At 43.5% G+C, this 24588-nt stretch overlaps 2 protein-coding genes across 6 annotated transcripts in view; one reads left to right on the forward strand and one right to left on the reverse strand.

The window, feature by feature from the left end:
* The window catches only part of LOC115174050 (protein tyrosine phosphatase type IVA 3), a 58684-nt gene extending 54639 nt beyond the window's left edge, over nucleotides 1–4045 (forward strand). For 3 of the 4 annotated variants that reach the window (XM_029732678.1, XM_029732676.1, XM_029732677.1), the window contains exons 5-6: nucleotides 2276–2350; nucleotides 2632–4045. In XM_029732678.1, the coding sequence (XP_029588538.1) occupies nucleotides 2276–2350; nucleotides 2632–2749 (193 nt within the window). In that variant the 3' untranslated portion in view covers nucleotides 2750–4045. The remainder of the gene's footprint in view (nucleotides 1–2275; nucleotides 2351–2631) is intronic. The other variant, XM_029732679.1, reaches the window with a different exon arrangement.
* Nucleotides 4046–6411: 2366 nt separating this feature from the next.
* LOC115174049 (casein kinase II subunit alpha) overlaps nucleotides 6412–24588 on the reverse strand; it is a 28548-nt gene continuing 10371 nt past the window's right edge. Inside the window, exons 2-13 of one of the 2 annotated variants that reach the window (XM_029732673.1) lie at nucleotides 13425–13559; nucleotides 12734–12845; nucleotides 11975–12076; nucleotides 11729–11779; nucleotides 11542–11601; nucleotides 9854–9937; nucleotides 9104–9214; nucleotides 8564–8665; nucleotides 8137–8237; nucleotides 7711–7859; nucleotides 7362–7451; nucleotides 6412–7185 (exon numbers count right to left, since the gene is read on the reverse strand). In XM_029732673.1, coding sequence (XP_029588533.1) covers nucleotides 7073–7185; nucleotides 7362–7451; nucleotides 7711–7859; nucleotides 8137–8237; nucleotides 8564–8665; nucleotides 9104–9214; nucleotides 9854–9937; nucleotides 11542–11601; nucleotides 11729–11779; nucleotides 11975–12076; nucleotides 12734–12845; nucleotides 13425–13525 — 1176 coding nt within the window. In that variant the 5' untranslated portion in view covers nucleotides 13526–13559 and the 3' untranslated portion in view covers nucleotides 6412–7072. The other variant, XM_029732674.1, reaches the window with a different exon arrangement.

Genomic DNA, 24588 nt, shown 5'->3' on the forward strand with positions numbered 1-24588 from the left:
CAAACAAACAGTACAACAGAATGTATTGGGGTAGAGTCATAAACCAAGTGACATGGGGGGAGGGGGCCCCCGCCCCTGGCAGTCTGGGTTTGGGGGCAGTATAACCCTGGCAGTCTGGGTTTGGGGGCAGTATAACCCTGGCAGTCTGGGTTTGGGGGCAGTATAACCCTGGCAGTCTGGGTTTAGGGGCAGTATAACCCTGGCAGTCTGGGTTTGGGGGCAGTATAACCCTGGCAGTCTGGGTTTGGGGGCAGTATAACCCTGGCAGTCTGGGTTTGGGGGCAGTATAACCCTGGCAGTCTGGGTTTGGGGGCAGTATAACCCTGGCAGTCTGGGTTTGGGGGCAGTATAACCCTGGCAGTCTGGGTTTGGGGGCAGTATAACCCTGGCAGTCTGGGTTTGGGGGCAGTATAACCCTGGCAGTCTGGGTTTGGGGGCAGTATAACCCTGGCAGTCTAGGTTTGGGGGCAGTATAACCCTGGCAGTCTGGGTTTGGGGGCAGTATAACCCTGGCGGTCTGGGGGCAGTATAACCCTGGCGGTCTGGGGGCAGTATAACCCTGGCGGTCTGGGGGCAGTATAACCCTGGCGGTCTGGGGGCAGTATAACCCTGGCGGTCTGGGGGCAGTATAACCCTGGCGGTCTGGGGGCAGTATAACCCTGGCGGTCTGGGGGCAGTATAACCCTGGCGGTCTGGGGGCAGTATAACCCTGGCGGTCTGGGGGCAGTATAACCCTGGCGGTCTGGGGGCAGTATAACCCTGGCGGTCTGGGGGCAGTATAACCCTGGCGGTCTGGGGGCAGTATAACCCTGGCGGTCTGGGGGCAGTATAACCCTGGCGGTCTGGGGGCAGTATAACCCTGGCGGTCTGGGGGCAGTATAACCCTGGCAGTCTGGGTCTGGGGGCAGTATAACCCTGGCAGTCTGGGTCTGGGGGCAGTATAACCCTGGCAGTCTGGGTTTGGGGGCAGTATAACCCTGGCGGTCTGGGTTTGGGGGCAGTATAACCCTGGCGGTCTGGGTTTGGGGGCAGTATAACCCTGGCGGTCTGGGTTTGGGGGCAGTATAACCCTGGCGGTCTGGGTCTGGGGGCAGTATAACCCTGGCGGTCTGGGGGCAGTATAACCCTGGCGGTCTGGGGGCAGTATAACCCTGGCGGTCTGGGTCTGGGGGCAGTATAACCCTGGCGGTCTGGGTCTGGGGGCAGTATAACCCTGGCAGTCTGGGTTTGGGGGCAGTACAACCCCATCTCTGACGCACGTCTCCCTTCTCCCCAAGGAGCTAGCCTCAGCTTTTGAAAGGGTGCCAATATTTTCTTGGCCCAACTTATTTATTTTCATACGTTTCAAATGGGAAAGACTATTTCAGCACCCTTTTTCTCTGAGCGAAGGCTCACTAAGAGGGGGTTGCAGGCTTAAGTTTAGGTTAAGTGTTTTGGATTTGTGTGTCTAACAGTAAAAACCTTAATGGCCCATGATTGATTTGTTTCGAAACGTTCACAGACTATTATGTTCCTGGTTATTCTGAGAATTGCCATGTTTTTGTGGCGACTTACACATCTTTATCCCCGCTCCTCATTAAAAAGACCCAAAACTGAGGTTATGGTGGAACGAGCCCCCTTCCCTTAACCCTATTAGTAAGCAGTGTTGCGCTAAAGCTTTTGTGGATTAAACAGGTTAGTGGAAGTTTGTCTGGCTGAAAGCACATAGCTCTCTGTGCCTTGTAAGGGATGCTCTGTTTGAGAAGGTTGTGTATGGGAGTGCACACACACACACAGCCATTGTCTCACACTTTGCCTTTCTATGTCCCACACACTGGGGGGAAGTTTTCATCTGGGTACACATCTAGCTTTTCCTTCCCCAATCCTACCCATAACCATTAGTGGTGGAAATACTAAACTGATCCCAGATCAGCATCTAGGAGCAACTTCACCCTCCATGTCCCAAGCTTTCACTGTTTCAGTAAAGGGCACCACTAACCAGCTGTACTCTGGCCCTCGTATTCAGGAGGGGTCACTGTCCTATCCAGCCACAGGTTGTTCTGTTCAGTAAGGTATTACAGGGTGTCCCCTACCATTTGTATAGTTGGCCTTAGCCCCCTATCTATCCCCTCCTCTATTGTACCCTGCCTAAAATTGGTTTAAATGTTGGTGCCGGAGGGCCTGAATGAAGCTTAGGGACCCTTGGCATTCCATCTGGAAAGGAAATCATCTTTCTATATCAGTTAGTGAAGTGATTGTTTCTGACTGGCCTGCTGTGGATGTTCTGTCTTGGCAGAGCCCCGGTACTGGTGGCGTTGGCACTGATCGAGAGTGGTATGAAATATGAGGACGCCATCCAGTTTATCAGACAGTGAGTATCTCTCACTATCTTTCCGTCTCTGTTCTTCTCTTCTGTATTCTGCCAAACTCTCTTGATCTACTGCGGTCATGTTATGAAACTTGTTGCTCTTGAGTAATATTGCGTTCATTGTCATGGCTGTCAGACACACCTTTTTTGACTGATTTAAATGCGTGTTATGAACAAGTGGCCCTATTATTAGAGAGGATATGAACCTCTTCAGATGAGGTCTGTTGAGCTCAGTTCTCTTACTGTAGTTACTTCTTGAATATCCATGTTTTTTTGTTTTCCAGGAAGCGCCGAGGGGCGATCAACAGCAAGCAGCTGACCTACCTGGAGAAGTACCGACCCAAACAGAGACTGCGCTACAAAGACCCACACATCTTCAAGAACAAGTGCTGCGTCATGTGACCCCCCCCAACCCTTCTCCTGCTCAGCCAATCAACTGCCTGCCACCGACTGATCTGACCCCGACAGACGAGTCCACAGCCAATGCACTTTGACTGAACTTTTGAGAACTATTGGATTTATAAATCATGAACTGACCTGAGCAGCTCCACCAAAGGAAGGGTGTGATGTCTCCCTGGTGCCTAATGACAGCGCTTACTGAGGGGGTCGATGGATCCAGCCAAGACCTCCTTGAATCTGACTTTTTAGCCAAGAGCCAGGTGAAGGTAGCTTGGAATGGATGGTGGACGTGGCATAGGACGTTGACTCTCGCCACATTGAACTCCATCATAACCATTGGGTGGTGCCTCGCCGCAAATGACTTGACTTGGTAATTGTACCTCCAACACCCCTTGCTACCAAACGGTGGTAGCGCCTCAACTCATGGTCTGAAAGACAGCCAGCTTTAGCTGTATGAATATAAAACCAATGTGAATCATGGGATTTTTTGTTTTTTGTGCCTGGTTGCCCTTTTTCCTCCCTGCCTAGAGTAGGTACTGGCCTGTTCTGTTCAGTCCTTGTTCCAATGACCTGATGTTTACTGTAATATATTTTTGTTCATGATGCCCTTTTCTAGCTTGAATATTCAGTGGGCTTGCAGATGAGAACAGAGGGGTTAGGATGGTTACAGGAAAAGGGTGGGGTGCACTTGGATGATAACCAACAGGTTTAGTTGTACTGTACCTCCATTTTGTAACTGATGTTAGGCTAGGTAGGACGGTTATTCACTTATACTGGCTCACGGGTGTATGGGAGGAAGTAGGGTCAAATTGCCCCTAGACTCTGATCTTGGGTCAGTTTTGCAGTTTCCCCACTAATGTTTAAAGGTTAGGATTTGAGGGGAAGCTGATCCTAGATCTGTACCTAAGGGACATAGAGCCATAAAGTGCTCTACTCAGTCTATGGTCATATCCTGTACTGAATACGTGTCCCTCTCTCTCTCTACCATACTCTTTGTTACAGGGAGTTAAAAGCTCTTGCTGAATTCAAGGGTCACGTCGAAGCACTTTGATTTGGTTTACCCCACCCACCCCCATTAGCATAGTTGGTTAGGCCAACCAGAATGAATGCAAGTTCTGCGTTGTTTTCTAGCCCAGTTTCTCTATCAGGTCAACTCTTGTACAGGTGTAGTCAGTTTACACCTCACCAGACACACAGCCTTGTCTCTGTTCTCCGCATTAAAGTCGCCTTCTGTCTGCCTTTTGAAGAAACCACCTTCAGCTGTATAGAAATAAAGTGTTTCAGTCATGGAACTGCTCATTCCTGGTGCTGTCTGGTATGATGAGCTGAGTGGGAGTAGTGTAAGACATTGGATTATGTAAGAGTGTGAAAATATGACAGCAGTAGCAGTCATCCACTTTGTTTTGATTGACTCACTACTTTAATTACTCGCCAAGAAATGCTTCCACCTGCTGGACGTAATGAGTAACTACAGGGTGTGGATTTAACTTCGATGGACTTGATCCAAAAGATGGTATAATTAGCCTTATTAATAATATACAATGTAATCGGAGTATTTCAAATGTTATGGAATAGTAATATTTGGCTCTGAAGAGTAAAAAATACCTGTTTTGCCAAGTAGATGGTGCCTTGGAGTTATGGGTAGACCTCCATAGATTTACGGACTTGGATTGACCTGTTCATACCTGGTGTTAACATGATCTTGGCCACATGTTTAGGTGTAGACGAGTAAAATAACTGATTGTGGACAGATACTCACCACCTCCAGAGGTAGACTGGACAAATTGATTGGTTGGAAGAAAGAATACCTTTTATTTTACCTTAACTAGGCGAGTCAGTTAAGAACAAATTCTTATTTTCAATGACGGCCTAGGACCAGTGGGTTAACTGCCTTGTTCAGGGGCAAAACGACTGATTTGTACCTTGTCAGCTCGGGGATTCGATCTTGCAACCTTTCGGTTACTAATCCAACGCTGTAACCACTAGGCTACGCTGCCGCCTCAAATTTGGTAGTCTTTACTGTGTGTAGGGGCCCACGCTCATATTCCATTCTTCCACTTCAGCAGGACCAGAACCCTGTGAATCCTGGGCCATGTTTACCTTCCCCAGATGGAAGAGACTCTGGGCTAGCCTGGGAATCCAAACTGTTTGGTTTCGATTCCCAGGTTCTATCCCAAATGGCACCCTGTCAAAAGTAGGACACTATATAGGGAATAGGGTGCTATTTGGGGTGGGCCCAGAACTGACCCAGGACTCAGTGAGATCTATGTGGGTGCTCTCATCCAGCATCAAATTAACCAGAACACTATCGTCCTTGTGACTCCCATCACAGCATGGAAATCCCCACTGCTGTTGAATGCCGCCAAGTCTAGACTTGACAGTTCATGCAGCGTTTTGTATTCTGATCATGGAAATCTGAACACATCATGAATCCAGTGTCTAGATACCCTTTTCCCACGCTATATTCAAGTGGAATAGGCTAAATCTGACAACACAACTTGATGGCAGTAGCCAGCTAACCGCTACACAAAACGTTTTTCTAAATAAGCTTGCTGAAACCACAAAACACGTTCCTCAAAACCAAGGCATGAAAAAAGGTCACTCTTGCTCCGACAACACATCTTTACTGCAGACTTGTGGGTGGAGTGCTGAAGTTGCCACTATGTGGTTTCGGTAGCCTGATCGCATCCAGACTGAGAAATCAGCAATGTGTCCCTGACCACCTGAAGTTTTCAGCCAGATCTGAACACCATCCAACTTTTGTGCATCTAGACCTGTCTTTTCAATGTGATATTCGTATTTGAGTGCAGGCCAGGGCTTTTCCACTTAAAGCTGCAATATGTCACTTTTTGGGCAACCTGACCAAATTCATATGGAAATGTGAGTTATGGATCTGTTCTGTGTACTGCTTCCTGTTAAGTGACATTTTTGCTTTGTACACCAGGTTCAAAACAGCTGAAAATATTTCACAGCGGTTGAGATGCGACTATTTTTCTCTACAGTATACTTGTTCTATCGCAGACTTAGAATTTTTGCAACCAGTTAATGGCTGAGCGATTTCTGCATAGTACATAACCAAATCTACAGGTTGTCATACTGGCCCTCCTGGGTAATGATTCAGTAGGGTACACCAAAGCAAAAGGTTTTGCTAAAAAATAATTTAAAAAAAAGTTCTTATTGGATAAGTTCAGGTTGTAGCTCCCAGTAAAAAATAAATCCCTTCTGAACAACCCTCAATTTCCCCACCCGACAGATACTGAGCCCTAGTCCTACCTTACCTTTGAGTAATTTAGGAGACTTATCCAGAGAGACTTAAAGTAGTGAGTGCAAACTCTGCTGCAGCCTCTCACGAATCCATTTCATCTCAGAATTGGAACTCGTAATAACCCTTTAGCTACGGAGTGAAAGATTCCATTCCTGGGCTCATTCATATATACTTACATGGTTGTTTACAACAACAAAAAAAGGAGTGTCAATAATTAATCTGGGTGCTTTTCCGGAAGGTAAGAAACTAGCAGACTTAGGTTTCTCAAAGTGTATGATCATTTATCCAACTGGACTGCTTCCATTTTCCATCTCAGCTTCAAACAAGTCATTTAGTATAACTGGGGCAGTGAGGTCTTAAACTAAAGTACACACTGCATGTAGTAAAAAAATACATGGGCTTATTGAATACATTTTATAAACACAATGTCAGATATGTCACCTTAACTCTTGTACAAAATGGTTGTTCAATGAGCCTTGAATAGCCACAACTAAATAACACGCATTATCATTGTGAAAATGCCTCATGATAAAAACATTACGGATAACATTGAAAATAACTACGGGGGGGGTACTGTTCTATAGAGAGAAATTCAATGTTGAAACTATATGACCAACAGAAGAAATGTATTTAACAAACAAAAAGTGTTACATGCAGCCACTAACGGTTGATTAAAACAACCTCTGGTCCATAGAAAACCACCTCAAACAAAAGTACTTTAGGGACATATAAAATACATTTTATTATCCATTTTGCTTCATTTCTACATTGTAGTTGCATTTCTAGACACTCATTATGAAAGAACGCAGCTACTGTTTTTATCCGGACACAGACGCAAGTAATGTTTGTTTTATCTTCTTTTTTCTGTCTCTCGTTGTGCGCCCGGATCTCAATATATAATTATTGAATGGAAAAAGAAAAAAGGGAACCTAATATCTTTTTTTTCTCTCTTTGTTATACTCAACATAAAAATGATTGTTGCCTGGACCTGCTGAGGGCTTGGTAGGCCGGGCCGGACAGGGGCAGTGGACCCGTCCCGGGCCCCAGGCTGAGAGCACCGTTCAGGGCTGGGCCCCGGCAGCTGGCACCTGCGTGGCCAGAGCACTGGGGGAAGAGATCACAGGAGAGCCTGCCACGTTAGCCAGGGGCTGCGACGAGGACATGGAAGTGATGCCTGGAGAAGAGGAGGAAAACGGGGTCAGAGGAAGAGTGGGGTCTTCCCTAAGAAGAAAATGATCACATAAGAACTGATACTATTTTCTAGAATGAACAGTCCTCCTTGGCCAGCTGTAGAATCTCTTCAGAACAGCAACATAGTGTTATGAGCCCTACAGACAGCGTGTGTGTTACCTGTCATCATACTGGAGGAGCTGACTGGGGTTGAACCAGTCGACAGCCCTGATATAGAGCCCATCCTCGCCTGGTCTTTCACAATGGGGTCTGACAGACAAAGAATGACAGAAAAGCCCATGAATGATAAGGCCACAGATGCAGCAGATATTTCAGACACAAACGCAGCTATGCATCACAACCGTGACCTCAGAGTTCAATACATTCCTGTGAACAATGGGAAGAAATGTATATATATATAGTAAGGTAGGAATGCCATGCAGCTCACAGAAGTAGGAGAAATCAATGGCCTCCACTCTGACCATGCATGTTAAGTATGTATGTATGCTATTTAAGAGGTGGAGCTCACAGAAGTAGGGGTGTTCCATGGCCTCCCGGGCGGTGAGGCGGGCGTGGTGGTCGTAACGCAGCAGCTTGTCCAGGAAGTCCAGTGCCTCAGTGCTGACCAGGTGCTGGTTCTCACTGTGGACAAACCTCTCCCACCGCTTACGGGAATGCCTGGGAAACAGAGACTAAACGGTCATAGACAGAACACATCATGGACACAGCCTCTCAGTCATAGACAGAACACATCATGGACATAGCCTCTCCTCACGGTCAGACAGAATGCGCAGAATCTCTGATCTAGATTGACTATCGCAGTTGGAATGCGCAGAATCGCTGATCTACAAATCACACTGCATCGAAAATAACTAGTCATTGTGATTCTACGCCTTGTCATGCTCAAACTGACAGACAGACGCAGCACTAACAACTTCTGTGATTTGAGACCTACCTGCCCAGAATGTCATTGAACCTTGGGTCTAGCTCGATGTTGTATTTGTCGATGTAGTCATACAGGTCTTCTGTGCCCAGGACTTTTGCGATCCGTACAAGCTGCAAAACAAACGAGACATGACATGCATTAAACAATGGAGGGCAGCCCCGGCGCCGGAGGGGGCGCCGGCTATCTGAACACCACTACAACTAGTTGTCTATCAGAGGTGATAAAGCAGCAGACATGCCATTGGACAATAAAGTAATGTTATAATCAAATCATATTTTGTCACATGCCCCGAATACAACAGGTGTACCTTACCGTGAAATACTTACAAGCCCTTAACAACAATGCAGAGTTAAGAAAATATTTACTAAATAAACTAAAGTATCTATAAACAAATACAATACAATTGATTGATTTGATAGGATGGCTGAGCTCTCACTTGGTCGTAGTTATCGTGTCCGTGGAAGAAAGGCTCCTTCCTGAAGATCATACTGGCCAGCATGCAGCCCAAGCTCCACATGTCTAAACTGTAGTCATACATCTATACAGGGACAATACAGGGACAGTCAACAGGGAATGGCATCAAAACATCAGACCACAGAATAAGTCAAGGAAAAGGAGACAGTAGAATTAAATTAGGTTATTGAGGTGAATTTTTAATAGAACAACAACAACAAAAAAGATCCCTTTTATATTTTGAGTGGGTTTTTTTCTGGGACCGTGTTCTGGGCAGATGTGAAATGACATCTGCTCTGAATGCATGATTTATTTCCTGGATAAAATATGGCATAAACCTACGTTGTACAGAACAGATGCATCTAATTCAATTTTCTGAGGACGAAAGTAAACCAAGAAGAACCATAGCTATACGACTGAGTTGATTGTTCCCCAGATCATGCAGTAGGAATACAGTATGTCATCTTTAGTAGAAAGCTGAGAAAACAGGGCCGTGTTCAATGGGGCACGACGCCTGACTGACCTGGTAGTCGACCAGCAGCTCTGGACCCTTGAAGTATCGGGAAGCCACTCGTACGTTGTACTCCTGAGCAGGGTGGTAGAACTCTGCCAAACCCCAGTCTATAAGGCGAAGCTAGGAGACAGAAGATGAAATCCAGTTAGTTTGAAAACATTACTAGAATCCCACGACCAGGACTAATATTCATATAGATGGATTAAATCAACACACTCAGGAAAAATTTCGCAGACGTGTGTGTGTGTGGGGAGTGCACAAATTGTCATTTGTGTATACAGAATCAGATAGAAATCTCGTAAATTAAGTGATAATTTATGTTTACTAGTCACAATGGGGGACCGAACCTTAGTAAATAAATATGATTAATGTTTTATATCATATTAGAAAAATAAACCAAAGACTATCGCTTAAATTTGTCTTACCTCAGGAGGCAATATGAATTATCCTACCAAGTGAATGAAAAGCTCCCATTAGACCCCTCAGAGGGGTTGTGCTGAGTAGTTCTCTATTGGGGAAAGATTCATGTTGAGCTTTCTACTGTGGTGGTTAAACACTCACACGCCAGTCAACCATTGGCTAAATTTCTTGTTTGCCACAATTGGACCAATCACAGATGAGAGTGCTTTGTGAACCAACTAAATCCAACAGCAGCAAACTGTCAGGCAATACTCCGCCCATAAGTTGGTCTCTATGACCACACGTACATTAGCCAATCAAAGCAGAGAAAGGAGGGAAAAGGGAGAGATAGGCCAGTACCTTTCTGTGTTCGTGGTCGATCATGACGTTGTGTGGCTTGACGTCTCTGTGCATGATGCCCATACTGTGACAGTAGTCCAGAGCCTGAGGGTGGGAGCAGAGAGGAGAAACAGTTGACAACTGGCTCACGTTCACTACGGCACACCATGGAAAAACATGTTGCAACGGAAAACAAAAAAAAAAAACAAGCATTTCTCATCGGCCAAGTTCAGATAGTACCTCCCAGTTTGTGAGCATTTCCATCCGTTTTGTGCGTACTGAACACAGCCCAGAACATAGCCAAGGTGCTCACAGGTCCCTCTAACGTATTCCAGACAATTAAGTGGGGAGAAAAACCTTGCCAGTCATCTTTATGGCTGCATTAAGTCCTAGTGACCAAAACATAATGGAAAACACTTGGCTAACACACCTATTGGGTATTATCATCAGTGGTGTCATGATTGATTTGCTTTCCCACCAGCAGCATGTGACCCTACACACACTATAAATCACTAAAAAATACTTATTAATAAAGTATTATAGTTTTACATACAATAATCCTACTGAAAAGCAGATGAAGCGTGAACATTATAGGCCAGTGATTCTCACCAACCCTGCTCCTGGAGATCTGCAGGCAGCAGTACTGCAGATTTCTGTACAATGATTGGCAGTAGGAATCAACAAGGCTGCTACCACTGTCTGAGACAGAGCTGTTGTAGAGCAGCAAACCTAAGTGAACCCTGTCCATAGTTTTTTTTAACATCAGGTGTCTTCACGAGAAAAATGCTGAGGACAAACAAAAGTCCAGTATATTCCCATTGTCCTCAGAGATCAAGTCAATGGGTAAATGCTTAAAAATGCTATTAAAATGATAAAACCCACAGGTTTTTATCCATCCATACAGGCTACAGTGTAAAGTGAATAATAATAAACTGATGAAGTCTCAGGCATAGTGGTTTTCCTGTAGCTAGTTGAAAAGCAGCCACGTGAGGAGCAGCTGTGGTACGGGCTGGAAACGGGTTGTGTTGAGCACGGGCCGGAGATGGGTTGTGCTGAGCACGGGCCGGAGACGGGTTGTGCTGAGCACGGGCCGGAGACGGGTTGTGCTGAGCACGGGCTGGAGGTGGGTTGTGTTGAGCACGGGCCGGAGATGGGTTGTGGCAGCACAGAGAGAGGCGCGACGTGTCAGGCCTGTCCACTTAGATAAATCCTCTTGTCTTTAACACGTCTCCTCCATATGGGTCGCCTCTCCCTCGCCTGCCCTGATCGCCACGGTGAAGACTGAGAGGCCCTCAGCAACAGCAGGGGTGGGATTAGGCTTTAGCCAAAATTCAGCTTTTAAAAATAGACACCGGAGTGACCACTATAAAAAAAGATCTTAGCTCCGTTTACATTGTTCTCTTGCATTCTGTAAATGGCTAAACATCGTCTGTCACATCACGATGACGTCACCATCGACAATTGCCGTCAATCATCTTCAGTATCCGATACTATCCTAATAAATCGCCCAACTCTATAGTGCTGCGACTTAAAGCTGAAGTCCTGAACAACACAATGCTATTTTAATCAGGGGGATTGGAGAAGCTCCAGTCTCAATCACCCAGACGGTGTCCCTAATTGCACCATATTCCATTATAGTTCACTATATAGAGAACAGGGTGCCATTTGGGAGGCACAACCAGTTACAGGTTACAACAATGGGGTCTTACCTTCAAGATCTCATACATGTAGAACCGTATGTCGTAGTCGGATAGCGTTTGATACAATTGCTGCAAAAAGAGAAGAAAACTGAAGACATTTCAGCAGAATGCCACCATGAGGGAAGTAATAGAGGCATATGGTCAAAGCTTCGGCTTCCATTTTGACTGGATAAAAATTAACTGTGATTCTTCTTACCTTGAAGTCTGTGTTGTTGACGTGTTCAAAGACCAGAGCTGGAGTCCGAGACTGCAATAAAAATGTAAAAATAAAATACAATTTCTTTTGAAAAAGAGACCAAATATGATCAGTATAAACTACCATTAAATAGCGGATTCATACCAGATTCAGCTGGATTTTCAGCGAGAGTGGTAGCCAAAATGTCATATGATATGTACCGAGCAGCATGATGGCATGTATTATTGGTAGGTTGATGAAACTGACCACTGGATCCTTGACGATGTCTAGAAGTGAGATGATGTTGGGGCCGCCTCGCAGGTTTTCTAGAATCTTGATTTCTCGCTTGATTTTCTTCTTTTTTACTGGCTGTTGAGCACGAGAGAAGAACAGACCGAGAGATTGGTGCAAAGAGAATGTTTAACAGAGCTTCTGTGAAATACTATGCTGTGAGCGGTACAGGGAAAGCCTACAGGGCTGGGGTCCCAGATTATATTCAGCCGCGGGCAAAATAAATTCTTGAGTCGGGAACACTACAAATTGACCATACAGATATAGTAGGCCTATTTGACAAAAACAATCATTTCAAACCTGGATTACATTGGGATACGATTTATGCATGGGAATACTTGGGATCACTTTGAGCTGATTTCCTGGAGAATTTACAGTCGTTAATGTCCAACAATTAAAATAGGCCGCCTATTGGGGAGCCCTGCTATATGGCCCATACATAAATCAGTCATAGGCCAAATAACAGTTAAAAGACTAGCTGCCAATCTCTCAGTGAAGCCCATCCACAGCTTCAGTAACTTTGGGTCTGAGTTGCAGAGCCTGTGGCCTAGAGGATATACGTCTCTCCCCAACAGAGACATACTTCACTCCTGACTCCAGCCTTCCCACTGTTAATCCCACAAGCCCGTCTCCCCCTCCCCCAACGGTCTTTAATAAAGGGTCAAAAAAACATTCAAAACATATATTTGAAAGAAACACACTGGGTCTCAACAGGGTGAAGTCCAGCGCCAGTACCTTGAGTATTTTGACGACTACTTTCTCGTTGTTTGTGATGTTGATAGCTTCAAACACTTCGCTGTATTTGCCCCGGCCGAGCTTTCGCACCAGCTGGTAGTCATCTTGATTCCTGAGGGACAGACAGACAAAGATAACAATAATATTCACAACAATGTTAAAACAGATAAGCCTTGATTCCCCCAACTGATAGTTAACACTGATACCTGATGATAAAGCTGGCACATTCCACATTTTAGATTAGACCTGCAACGCACCAGGGCCATGTTCAGTAGGCAAACGTTGTGGAATGTTGCAGATAGAAATGTCACGAATAAAGCCCACATGACACCTTGTTCTACATTTCAGAGATTGTTTGTTCTACTTCATATATTTCTATCTGAACATTCCAATTCCACACAGTTGTGCCCTGCTCTGCTCTGCTGAACTTGATCCTGATAAGTCTCTGTTGTAGTGATTCCTCACAAATGATGGTCAATTATGCTTTTATATACACATGACAAATATATGTCAACAACCCTTCCTCCAAAGGACCATTCTATGCATTACATTTTGTGAAACCCCCCCCCCCCAAAAAAAAAAAATCATGGCATTTTTTTGGCCCTGCTGCTGTGTCTAACACCGAATGGGGTAAGGGTGTGGTGCTGCCACCACCGACCAATCAGATGGCTTGACGACTAGCTCAGCTCACCCCCACTCCACAACGTGTGACTCGTAGTCCCAGTACTCCCGGGGTCTCTGTGTGTTCACATCGGGGTAAACCCGGGATCGGCTGGTGACCGGGCCAGACATCTTCAGGTGGATAGAAAGGCTCTCTCCTCAGGACCTGTGGGTCGGGCGGGAGAGAAATTAAGCCCATAGAAATTCAATAGACAGAGAGAGAGAGAAGCACACACACGCTCTAACATGGATGGACCAGTGTGGCGAAGCCGGCAAACTCCCACGATGCACCTCATTGGCTGCATCGACATGGCTAAAGGCATAATGAATCATATGACCTACTTTGAGTCCAGACTCCAGATAATATCAACTATAGGTTGAGCGATATGAAACCAGGGTGTTTTTGTCATCCCGGCCTATCCTAGAGCCTCAGCTTCTCATTCCAAATGGTCACCATGTAGGCGGTTACTCTGGAAACATTTTTATTTTGCAGGAAATTTGACTGGGCCTACTCTCAGAGCCAATTGGATTTCAGCTCCTGATTCAATAAACCGAAAAAAACATGGCCTCTAGCCTAAATATAGGCGAAATAAAAAAACATACTACAAGTTTTGTTAACGCAACATTTAACCTAGCAACAGAATGAATGCATTGTGTTCCCCAGGCAACTAGACACAATAGCTGTTTGCGAGGTGTTGACACTATGGTAACTGGGAGGCTACCAATGTCATTTTAAAAAGTGGGAGGAGGGGAGTAGCACAGTCTTGAGCTTAGCTTCCCAGTCAAAACATTTTGGGAAATTTATTTTCATTTTGGTCTATGGCAGATTTCTTCCAGCTGTTCTTACACACAAAAAAAAAATTTGAAGATGAAGTTCGTTAGCCGAAGTCTACACCCCTTCGTCAGTGATTTCTCAATAGTACTACTCCCAGGAGTGGGAACTATGGACGGGATTCTTCAATTAAGTGTTTGTCGTCATTCACTTCAGAAATACTGCACCGAACATCTTAGATGTAAAATTGCACGACTAAGATCTCCTTGGCAAAATATTTATATATTTTTACAGATTTCTTGATTAATTCTGCCCATTTTGAGGAAGAGTTACTGGGTATGTTGTTGCTACGGTGGCTCAAGAGGGACAAACTGCGCTTTTTTCAAAATTTTCAAGCTAAGGTCTTTAAGGAGTAGGCTATGCGAGCACATACATTTGTTTCGTCTAGCTGAGTTCTGCTAGAAGCAAACCGAACTGATGTATGCTGCAAGGTTTCCGTTAGGAAAATGTGGCACCGGACAACGTGACCGTGAAGATTTTAATTTACTGGCCATTTGAGACATTTACTGGACCCATATGTATTGGGTGCAGAATCCATGAGGTCGTCCACAATCACATTTACGTGCTCCAAAATCACATTTACATTATGGTAATGCATCTTAACAGAACAATTAGTGTAATGAAGCAGCCAATAAAAAGACATTTTCAAACATTTGCCAAAATGCAATTCATGGGAAAATGTTATTCTAAAACAAAGCACCTGGAAAAATTCCATCCTAAACAGTGTACATTATAGCGGTTCCATGTGACAGATGAAAATCTCTTTTAGAAACTTTGAAAGAGGGGGAATCTAAAGATGAATGGGTTGCTAACATGACTAGGACTGTGACTTTGGCTTCAGGTTAACGAAAGAAAGTTGATATGAAAACCAATAGAACAGGAGAGAAATGGCATAGCGGTGGGTCCAATAGGAATATTATATAGTTACTCCAGACTAAAATATGCAAAGATAATGTCTCGAGTATAATTTCAAATGTTGAGACAAGGGGAGGGGTGTGTTGAAGATATAGGCGAGTCTCTCTCCAGAATGTCTCAGCTGTCTCCCGCCAATTCTTGAACATTCATCGTTTCATTGTGTGAATTAATTATCTCCCCTTCGATAATCACCAATCCTCGGTGTGAAAGAGCAATGGGCCTACTGCTGCATTTGCCTGCATATAGGCTATGAGTTCCATGCGCTCATTTCTTTAGCCACCAATGGATCACAGTGTGTCCATATGGCAGAGGTTGGTGAACTCGCATTAGTTGACTTTTTTATTTAAATTCAGCTCTTTATTATTAACCACGTGACAATGATTTTGAGAAACAAAATCGTTATTGAAATGAAACTGTTCCACGGAAACGCGCATATGAAAATCACCGGCACGCAGAACGGTAGAAATGGTAGGATAAATTGTAAGCTTCCCCAAGGCCTCATAATATGAAATAAAACATTCAGGTTTCAAACAATTAAGCATGTTTTCATGCATACTGCCTCCAGCTCACATTGTAAAGTGGTGGGTGACTTGCTAATAGCCTGTTGCCTGCACTTGAATGGTGAATAGAAGGTGCGCTTCAATTACCAGTTGAGAAATAAAAATAGCTCTTTTTAAGCGTGCACCAAGTTTCTAACCCTCAATTGCATTTAGAATTGGTGTGCAATGAAAGCACGTTTTTACTCCAGCAGCAACCAGCTGAGGTTCTGCAGGAGAAATCCCACTCAAAATAGGCTCTGTATGCGTGTGATAGTTGTGTTGGATAAATAAGATACATATGATGACCAATGTTCCCTCAACAACAACAAAAAAAATCGGCACTAGGAAAATGTCAGGTCTGCTGAGCACAAACTTGAACGTTGTGAAAATTCTGTGCAACTTCCGGACAGCTTTAAGTTACAGTTTTAACAGTGGTCAAGTAGGCTACAGTGGCTATTTAACCTCTCTAGGGCTAGGTGGCACCAAATCGTCCCACCTACGTAACAGCCAGTTGAATCCTGTGGCGCGATATTCAAATACCTTAGAAATGCTATTACTTCAATTTCTCAAACATGACTATTTTACAGCATTTTAAAGACAAGACTCTCGTTAATCTAACCACACTGTCCGATTTCAAATAGGCTTTACACCGAAAGCAAAACATTATATTATGTCAGCAGAGTACCCAGCCAGAAATAATCAGACACCCATTTTTCAAGCTAGCATATAATGTCACAAAAACCCAGAAGACAGCTAAATGCAGCACTAACCTTTGATGATCTTCATCATATGACACACCTAGGACATTATGTTATACAATACATGCATGTTTTGTTCAATCAAGTTCATATTTATATCAAAAACCAGCTTTTTACATTAGCATGTGACGTTCAGAACTAGCATACCCCCCGCAAACTTCCGGCGAATTTACTAACAATTTACTAAATTACCCACGATAAACGTTCACAAAAAGCATAACAATTGTTTTAAGAATTATAGATACAGAACTCCTCTATGCACTCGATATGTCCGATTTTAAAATAGCTTTTCGGATGAAGCACATTTTGCAATATTCTAAGTACATAGCCCAGCCATCACGGGCTAGCTATTTAGACACCCGGCAAGTTTAGCCTTCATCAAAATCATATTTCCTATAAGAAAAATGGTCTTACCTTTCCTGTTCTTCGTCAGAATGCACTCCCAGGACTTCTACTTCAATAACAAATGTTGGTTTGGTCCCAAATAATCCATAGTTATGTTCCAACAGCGGCGTTTTGTTCGTGCGTTCAAGACACTATCCGAATGGTAAATAAGGGTCTTGCGCACGGCGCATTTCGTGACAAAAGATTTCTAAATATTTCATTACCGTACTTCGAAGCATGTCAACCGCTGTTTAAAATCAATTTTTATGCCATTTTTCTCGTAAAAAAGCGATAATATTCCGACCGGGAATCTGCAATTAGGTAAACAGACGAAAGAAAATACAGCATGGGGTCGACTCGGGCACGCGCCTAAGCCCTTTGTCCTCTGATCGGCCACTTGGCAAAGGCGATAATGTGTTTCAGCCAGAGGCTGCCTCGATATCGTTCAGCTTTTTCCCGGGCTCTGAGAGCCTATGGGAGCCGTAGGAAGTGTCACGTTACAGCTAAGATCCTGAGTCTTCAATAAACAGAGGCAAGAACAACAACACCTTGTCAGACAGGCCACTTCCTGCATGAAATCTTCTCAGGTTTTTGCCTGCCATATGAGTTCTGTTATACTCACAGACACCATTCAAACAGTTTTAGAAACTTTAGGGTATTTTCTATCCAAAGCCAATAATTATATGCATATTCTAGTTACTGGGCAGGAGTAGTAACCAGATTAAATCGGGTACGTTTTTTATCCGGCCGTGTAAATACTGCCCCCTAGCCCTAACAGGTTAATCATAATGTAGACCTACCAGAGTGGCCTACCATCAAAAACAATGGAGAAAAACACATCCCATAACCAGGTATGCTAACTGGTGAGGGCCCAAATTGGTGACCCCCCCCTTTTTTTTGCACTGAAACATGCAAAACAAAATCCCTATTAGGGGGAAATGCAGATTTTAACTAATTAAACAACAAAGAATAGTATCTAAATGACCAGTCTCTGTGTGTAAAATAAAAAGTGGTTCATGTGAACCTAACTCTCAGCTAAAAAATGTAAAGAAAGCAATCCAATGTTATTTGTTGCCTAGACTTTACTGCAAATGACACTCAAGTCTTGAGAAAAAAAACAATACACTAATATTGCAGTTAGCCATGACAGCCTTTATAATAGAACGCTTGTGACCACACACACACATCTAAATATCGCACTTGAGAAAAAAACATCTGAAAGTAGAAATAGAATGAAACAAAAAGGCATTCTATTTTTGCCCTATTACAGTGGCCACTATAGTAGGCATCGATCAAGTGCACAAGGCTACATGTGTGAAAAAATAACATTCACTGAGTAAAAAACGTAATAATCCCCCCACACACACACACACACACACACACACACACACACGTTACTGTCAAGTTCAACACAACAAAAGCCATATCTTTGGGCTACACTGCACGTTATTACATTGTACACTTTCTGCCTGTGGACATCTGTTCTACAATGTGCCAGCAGAACATGAGACCCTTTGTTGGCATAATCGATCTCTTTCAGGCAGTGTACACCTGGCATACCCCTTTTATCCACTGTATTGAAAGAGGGAAAGTGTGTGGTGTTCCTTTTACCTCTATAGTGGCATCCAGCTTAAGCCAGGCCCAGCTCCAGCTACACTTGCTCCCTGAATCCACTTGTTTAACAAGCAACGCCTCATTTTCACCTAATTCTCTCATTCTGAAAATTAACCACATAACGTAGAGGGAAAACATGAGCTCTGAGATAGTCGTTATTTCGTTAGCTAGTTAACATTTCACACAGATCGCCAGGGTCCAGTAAGCAACTAACGCGTTATAGCTTGAGGAACGGCAAGGAGTCGTATACCAGTTAATACTATAGCGAATTGGTTAAGTTACTAACGTTAGCTCATCTGATGTTGTCTGACTTTATTAGCCAGCTAGTTTCCACACCATAAACTCAATTATTTGATCAGTTAAGTTGGCTAATGTTGCTCAACATTTCTCTGGCTAGCTAACGGAGAACACGATCCAGATTGTAAGATGCTAACAATACTTGTTCCATCACACTTTCTCCCTCACCTCAAACTTTCCAAATGACAGTTGTTTTTCGGTTACACCTCATGAAGTACGCTTCCTCACCTTCTCACCCCTGTCTCCGTGGTCAGGCTTCTCGCCTACCTCTTCGTTATCGTTCAGGGGACGTGCTGCTGTAACTGGAAAACTGCCTTTCCACTCCCTGCTGTCTTTCCAGAGCACACGCTGATGCTGTAACTAGCAAATTGGTTGTCTCTTCTCTCTTCAGTCGCGTACTGCATTCTGTTGTTATGTGAACGATTGGCTGAGCCTTGGACACAGACAGTATTGCTCCAAACGTGCATCACTCGTTCGCTCACAGCCAATAGTGATCCAAAGTGACCTCTCCACCTACACTTTTCTCATCGGATCTACACGAATCACGTAGGTCACCTATTTTGGATACAAAATGGTGAATTTTGCCAAAAAGGTGACTATTTTGCATCCCTGCATAACATTTTAAAATGGAAATAGAACAGCTATCATTCAGCCTACAGTAGCAGCCAATGTGTGGTGTTCAATGCTACATTCCATGAGACTTTTGAAGAGAAAAAAACATGCAGGACTTGACATGACCCTGTTTACCCACTTGTCCTTCAGACAAGGAGGTGACTGAAAATGTGTTTGATACAAGAAACCACTTTACAAAATAAAATGTATTATTTTTCCCATACCAAGACAGTCTCAAAATACAACACTGCCGCTTTAAGGCATAAAACAACTCTTTAGAAAATAAAGGAAAGCCGCACACTCTAAGAGCTCAGATGCAAAAATTTTAATAACCAACGTTTCGACAGCTAAGCTGTCTTCATCAGGGTATCATCACAAACACTGAGAGATGAGTCATTTATATAGTGTCAAGAGACACACAGGTGTTTGTAATCATGGCCAAGTATGGCCTAATATCATTGGTTAACTGAAATATTAAAAAAATGGTATACAAGGAACATACAAAAAGACAAACAAATGGATAACATATGATCATAGCATTTGTAGTCTAAAAAGTATCTAACAAACAATTACAATGGCAAAATCACAATAATCACAAGAATGGCTTCAGATCAAAGTCTATGTTGAGACCGAAGGGAGCAAGTGTCTTTAAATTAAAGATCCAGGCAGCCTCTCGTTTTAACAATAAATTATCAAGGTCACCCCCTCTCCTCGGGAGGGTGACATGTTCGATGCCAATATAACGCAGAGACGAAATCGAATGGCCTGCCTCCAAAAAGTGGGCCGCAACTGGGTAAGTCAGGTTTTTGCACCTAATGGTGCTACGGTGCTCTGAGATACGTACTTTTAATTCACGCTTTGTTTTACCCACATAATTTTTACCACAGGGACAAGTTATAAGGTAAATAACTGACTTAGTGGAACACGTAATAACACCTTTAATTGGGATAGATTTCCCTGTTTGGGGGTGTTTGAAGGATCTACATTTGTAAGTGCCATTGCATTGAGCACAGCCATTACACTTGTAATTTCCATCCAGTATGGGCGCAAATAGGCGTTGTTCAGGAATATCTTGGGCTGGTAAATCAGAGTGTACCAATTGGTCTCTGAGATTTCTGCCCCGCGAGAATACGACCAGGGGAAGATCAGAAAACACATTACCAAGACTATCATCATATTTCAGAATGTGCCAATGTTTGTGAACGATTCCTTTAATTTGTTCAGAGCACTTTGAATAGCGGGTAGTAAGAACGCATGAATGCGTCTTTTTGCGAGACTGACCTTGAAAAAAATAAACTAAAACATATTCAAAGATGACAAAAAATGTAATGTGATACAATTTTGTATCACTTATTTTCAATTTAAATCCGTATAATAAAATGATAGCAATACCAATGCAAAGCCACTGTCCAAAACTCTTTACCTGACTCACTTTTCAAAGATGGCTTGAAATGTACACATTTTGTGCTCTAGTAGGAAGCAACTACTCCTATAAATGGGCCAATAACTCATTCAGTAATGAAGAAAATTAACAAATGTGCACAGGTGGCTGCATGCTGTCCTCACTTTCATCTCAAAACAAGCCCACCTACTAGCAGCCGCTTATACTGTAGCCTAAACACAGTTCCAAGTGAAAGGCACAGATCCATATATGGCGATTGCTATTTGCATATACAGTTTAAGTCGGAAGTTTAAATACGCTTAAGTTCGAGTAATTAAATCTTGTTTTTCAACCACTCCACAAATTTCTTGTTAACAAACTATAGCAAGTCGGTTAGGACAAGGAATTTTTCCAACAATTGATAACAGACAGATTATTTCACTTATAATTCACTGTATCACAATTCCAGTGGGTCAGAAATTTACATACACTAAGTTGACTGTGACTTTAAACAGGTTGGAAAATTCCAGAAAATTATGTCATGGCTTTAGAAGCTTCTGATAGGCTAATTGACATAATTTGAGTCAATTGGAGGTGTACCTGTGGATGTATTTCAAGGCCAACCTTCAAACTCAGTGCCTCTGCTTGACATCATGTGGAAATCAAAAGAAATCAGCCATGACCTCAGAAAAATAAATAATTGTAGACCTCCACAAGTCTGGTTCATCCTTGGGAGCACTTTCCAAATACCTGAAGGTACCACGTTCATCTGTACAAACAATAGTACGCAAGTATAAACACCATGGGACCACGCAGCCGTCATACCACTCAGGAAGGAGACGCGTTCTGTCTCCTAGAGATGAACATACTTTGCTGCGAAAAGTGCAAATCAATCCCAGAACAACAGCAAAGCACCTTGTGGAGATGCTAGAGGAAACAGGTACAAAAGTATCTATATCCACAGTAAAACGAGTCCTATATCGTCATAACCTGAAAGGCCGCTCAGCAAGGAAGAAGCCACTGTCCAAAACCGCCATAAAAAAGCCAGACTCTGGTTTGCAACTGCACATGGGGACAACAAATCATACTTTTTGGAGAAATGTCCTCTGGTCTGATAAAACAAAAATAGAACTGTTTGGCCATAATGACCATTGTTATGTTTGGAGGTAAAAGGGGGAGGCTTGCAAGCCGAAGAACACCATCCCAACCCCGTGCTTCATGGTTGGGATGGTGGCATCATGTTGTGGGGGTGCTTTTCTGCAGGAGGGACTGGTGCACTTCACAAAATAGATGGCATCACGAGGAAAGGAAAAGTATGTGGATATATTGAAGCAACATCTCAAGACATCAGTAAGGATGTTAAAGCTTGGTCGCAAATGGGTCTTCCAAATGGACAATGACCCCAAGCATACTTCACAATTGTTCCCATTTGAAAGCTGCAACTTTAGGACATTAAACATTTGACTAGAATAACCTATTTAGAATATACTCTTCATAACTTTAACTTGTCTTAATGCTATTGATACACTATTTTAATTAGTAGGATTTGGCTTTTGGCCAATTGGGTCGCAACAGCACGTAGGAGGGATGCATGTATAATTTATTTTATAATTTATTTTATTTATTTTATTTCACCTTTATTTAACCAGGTAGGCAAGTTGAGAACAAGTTCTCATTTACAATTGCGACCTGGCCAAGATAAAGCAAAGCAGTTCGACAACATACAAAAACACAGAGTTACACATGGAGTAAAACAACATACAATCAATGATGCAGTAGGAAAAAAAATAAGACTATATACAATGCGAGCAAATGATGTGAGATAAGGGAAGTAAAGGCAAAAAAATACCATGGTGGCAAAGTAAATAAAGTATAGCAAGAAAAACACTGGAATGGTAGATTTGTAGTTTGAAGAAAGTTCAAGGTTAAAATATAAATAATATGGTGCAAAGGAGCAAAATAAATAAAATAAATAAATACAGTAGGGGAAGAGGTAGTAGTTTGGGCTAAATTATAGATGGGCTATGTACAGGTGCAGTGATCTGTGAGCTGCTCTGACAGCTGGTGCTTAAAGCTAGTGAGGGAGATAAGTGTTTCCAGTTTCAGAGATTTTTGTAGTTCGTTCCAGTCATTGGCAGCAGAGAACTGGAAGGAGAGACGACCAAAGGATGAGTTGGCTTTAGGGGTGACCAGAGAGATATACCTGCTGGAGCGCGTGCTACAGGTGGGTGCTACTATGGTGACCAGTGAGCGGAGATAAGGGGGGACTTTACCTAGCAGGGTCTTGTAGATGACCTGGAGCCAATGTGTTTGGCGACGATTATGAAGCGAAGGCCAGCCAACGAGAGCGTACATGTCGCAGTGGTGGGTAGTATATGGGGCTTTTGTGACAAAACGGATGGCACTGTGATAGACTGCATCCAGCTTGTTGAGTAGGGTATTGGAGGCTATTTTGTAAATGACATCGCCGAAGTCGAGGATTGGTAGGAAGATCAGTTTTACGAGGGTATGTTTGGCAGCATGAGTGAAGGATGCTTTGTTGCGAAATAGGAAGCCAATTCTAGATTTCACTTTGGATTGGAGATGATTGATGTGAGTCTGGAAGGAGAGTTTACAGTCTAACCAGACACCTAGGTATTTGTAGTTGTCCACAAATTCTAAGTTAGAACCGTCCAGAGAAGTGATGCTGGACAGGCGGGCAAGTGCAGGCAGCGATCGGTTGAAGAGCATGCATTTAGTTTTACTTGTGTTTAGGAGCAGTTGGAGACCACGGAAGGAGAGTTGAATGGCATTGAAGGTCGTCTGGAGGGTTGTTAACACAGTGTCCAAAGAAGGGCCAGATGTCGTTTAGGACCTTGAGCGTGGCTGAGGTGCACCCATGACCAGCTCTGAAACCAGATTGCATAGCGGAGAGGGTGCGGTGGGATTCGAAATGGCCGGTAATCTGTTTGTTGACTTGGCTTTCAAAGACCTTAGAAAGGCAAGGTAGGATGGATATAGGTCTGTAGCAATTTGGGTCAAGAGTGTCACCTCCTTTGAAGAGGGGGATGACAGCAGCTGCTTTCCAATCTATGGGAATCTCAGACGACACGAAAGAGAGGTTGAACAGGCTAGTAATAGGGGTTGCAATAATTTCGGCAGATAATTTTAGAAAGAAAGGGTCCAGATTGTCAAGCCCAGCTGATTTGTAGGGGTCCAGAGTTTGCAGCTCTTTCAGAACATCAGCTGAATGGATTTGGGAGAAGGAGAAATGGGGGGGGCTTGGGCGAGTAGCTGTGGGGGGTGCAGTGCTGTTGAATTCAGTAGGGGTAGTTAGGTGGAAAGCATGGCCAGCCGTAGAAAAATGCTTATTGAAATTCTCAATTATAGTGGGCTTATCGGTGGTGACAGAGTTTCCTATCCTCAGTGCAGTGGGCAGTTGGGAGGAGGTGTTCTTATTCTCCATGGACTTTACAATGTCCCAGAACTTCTTAGAGTTGGAGTTGCACGAAGCAAATTTCTGTTTGAAAAAGCTAGCCTTGGCGTTTCTAACTGCCTGTGTGTATTGGTTTCTAACTTCCCTAAAAAGTTGCATATCGCGGGGGCAGTTCGATGCTAATGCAGAACGCCACAGGATATTTTTGTGTTGGTTAAGGGCAGTCAGGTCTGGGGAGAACCAAGGGCTATATCTGTTCCTGGTTCTAAATTTCTTGAAAGGGGCATGCTTATTTAAGATGGAGAGGAAGGCATTTAAAAAAAATAACCAGGCATCCTCTACTGACGGGATGAGGTCAATATCCTTCCAGGATACCAGGGCCAGGTCGATTAGAAAGGCTTGCTCGTTGAAATGTTTCAGGGAGCGTTTGACAGTGATGAGTGGAGGT

This window comes from Salmo trutta, chromosome 34 (assembly GCF_901001165.1).
Source record: "Salmo trutta chromosome 34, fSalTru1.1, whole genome shotgun sequence".
Lineage (NCBI taxonomy): Eukaryota > Metazoa > Chordata > Actinopteri > Salmoniformes > Salmonidae > Salmo > Salmo trutta.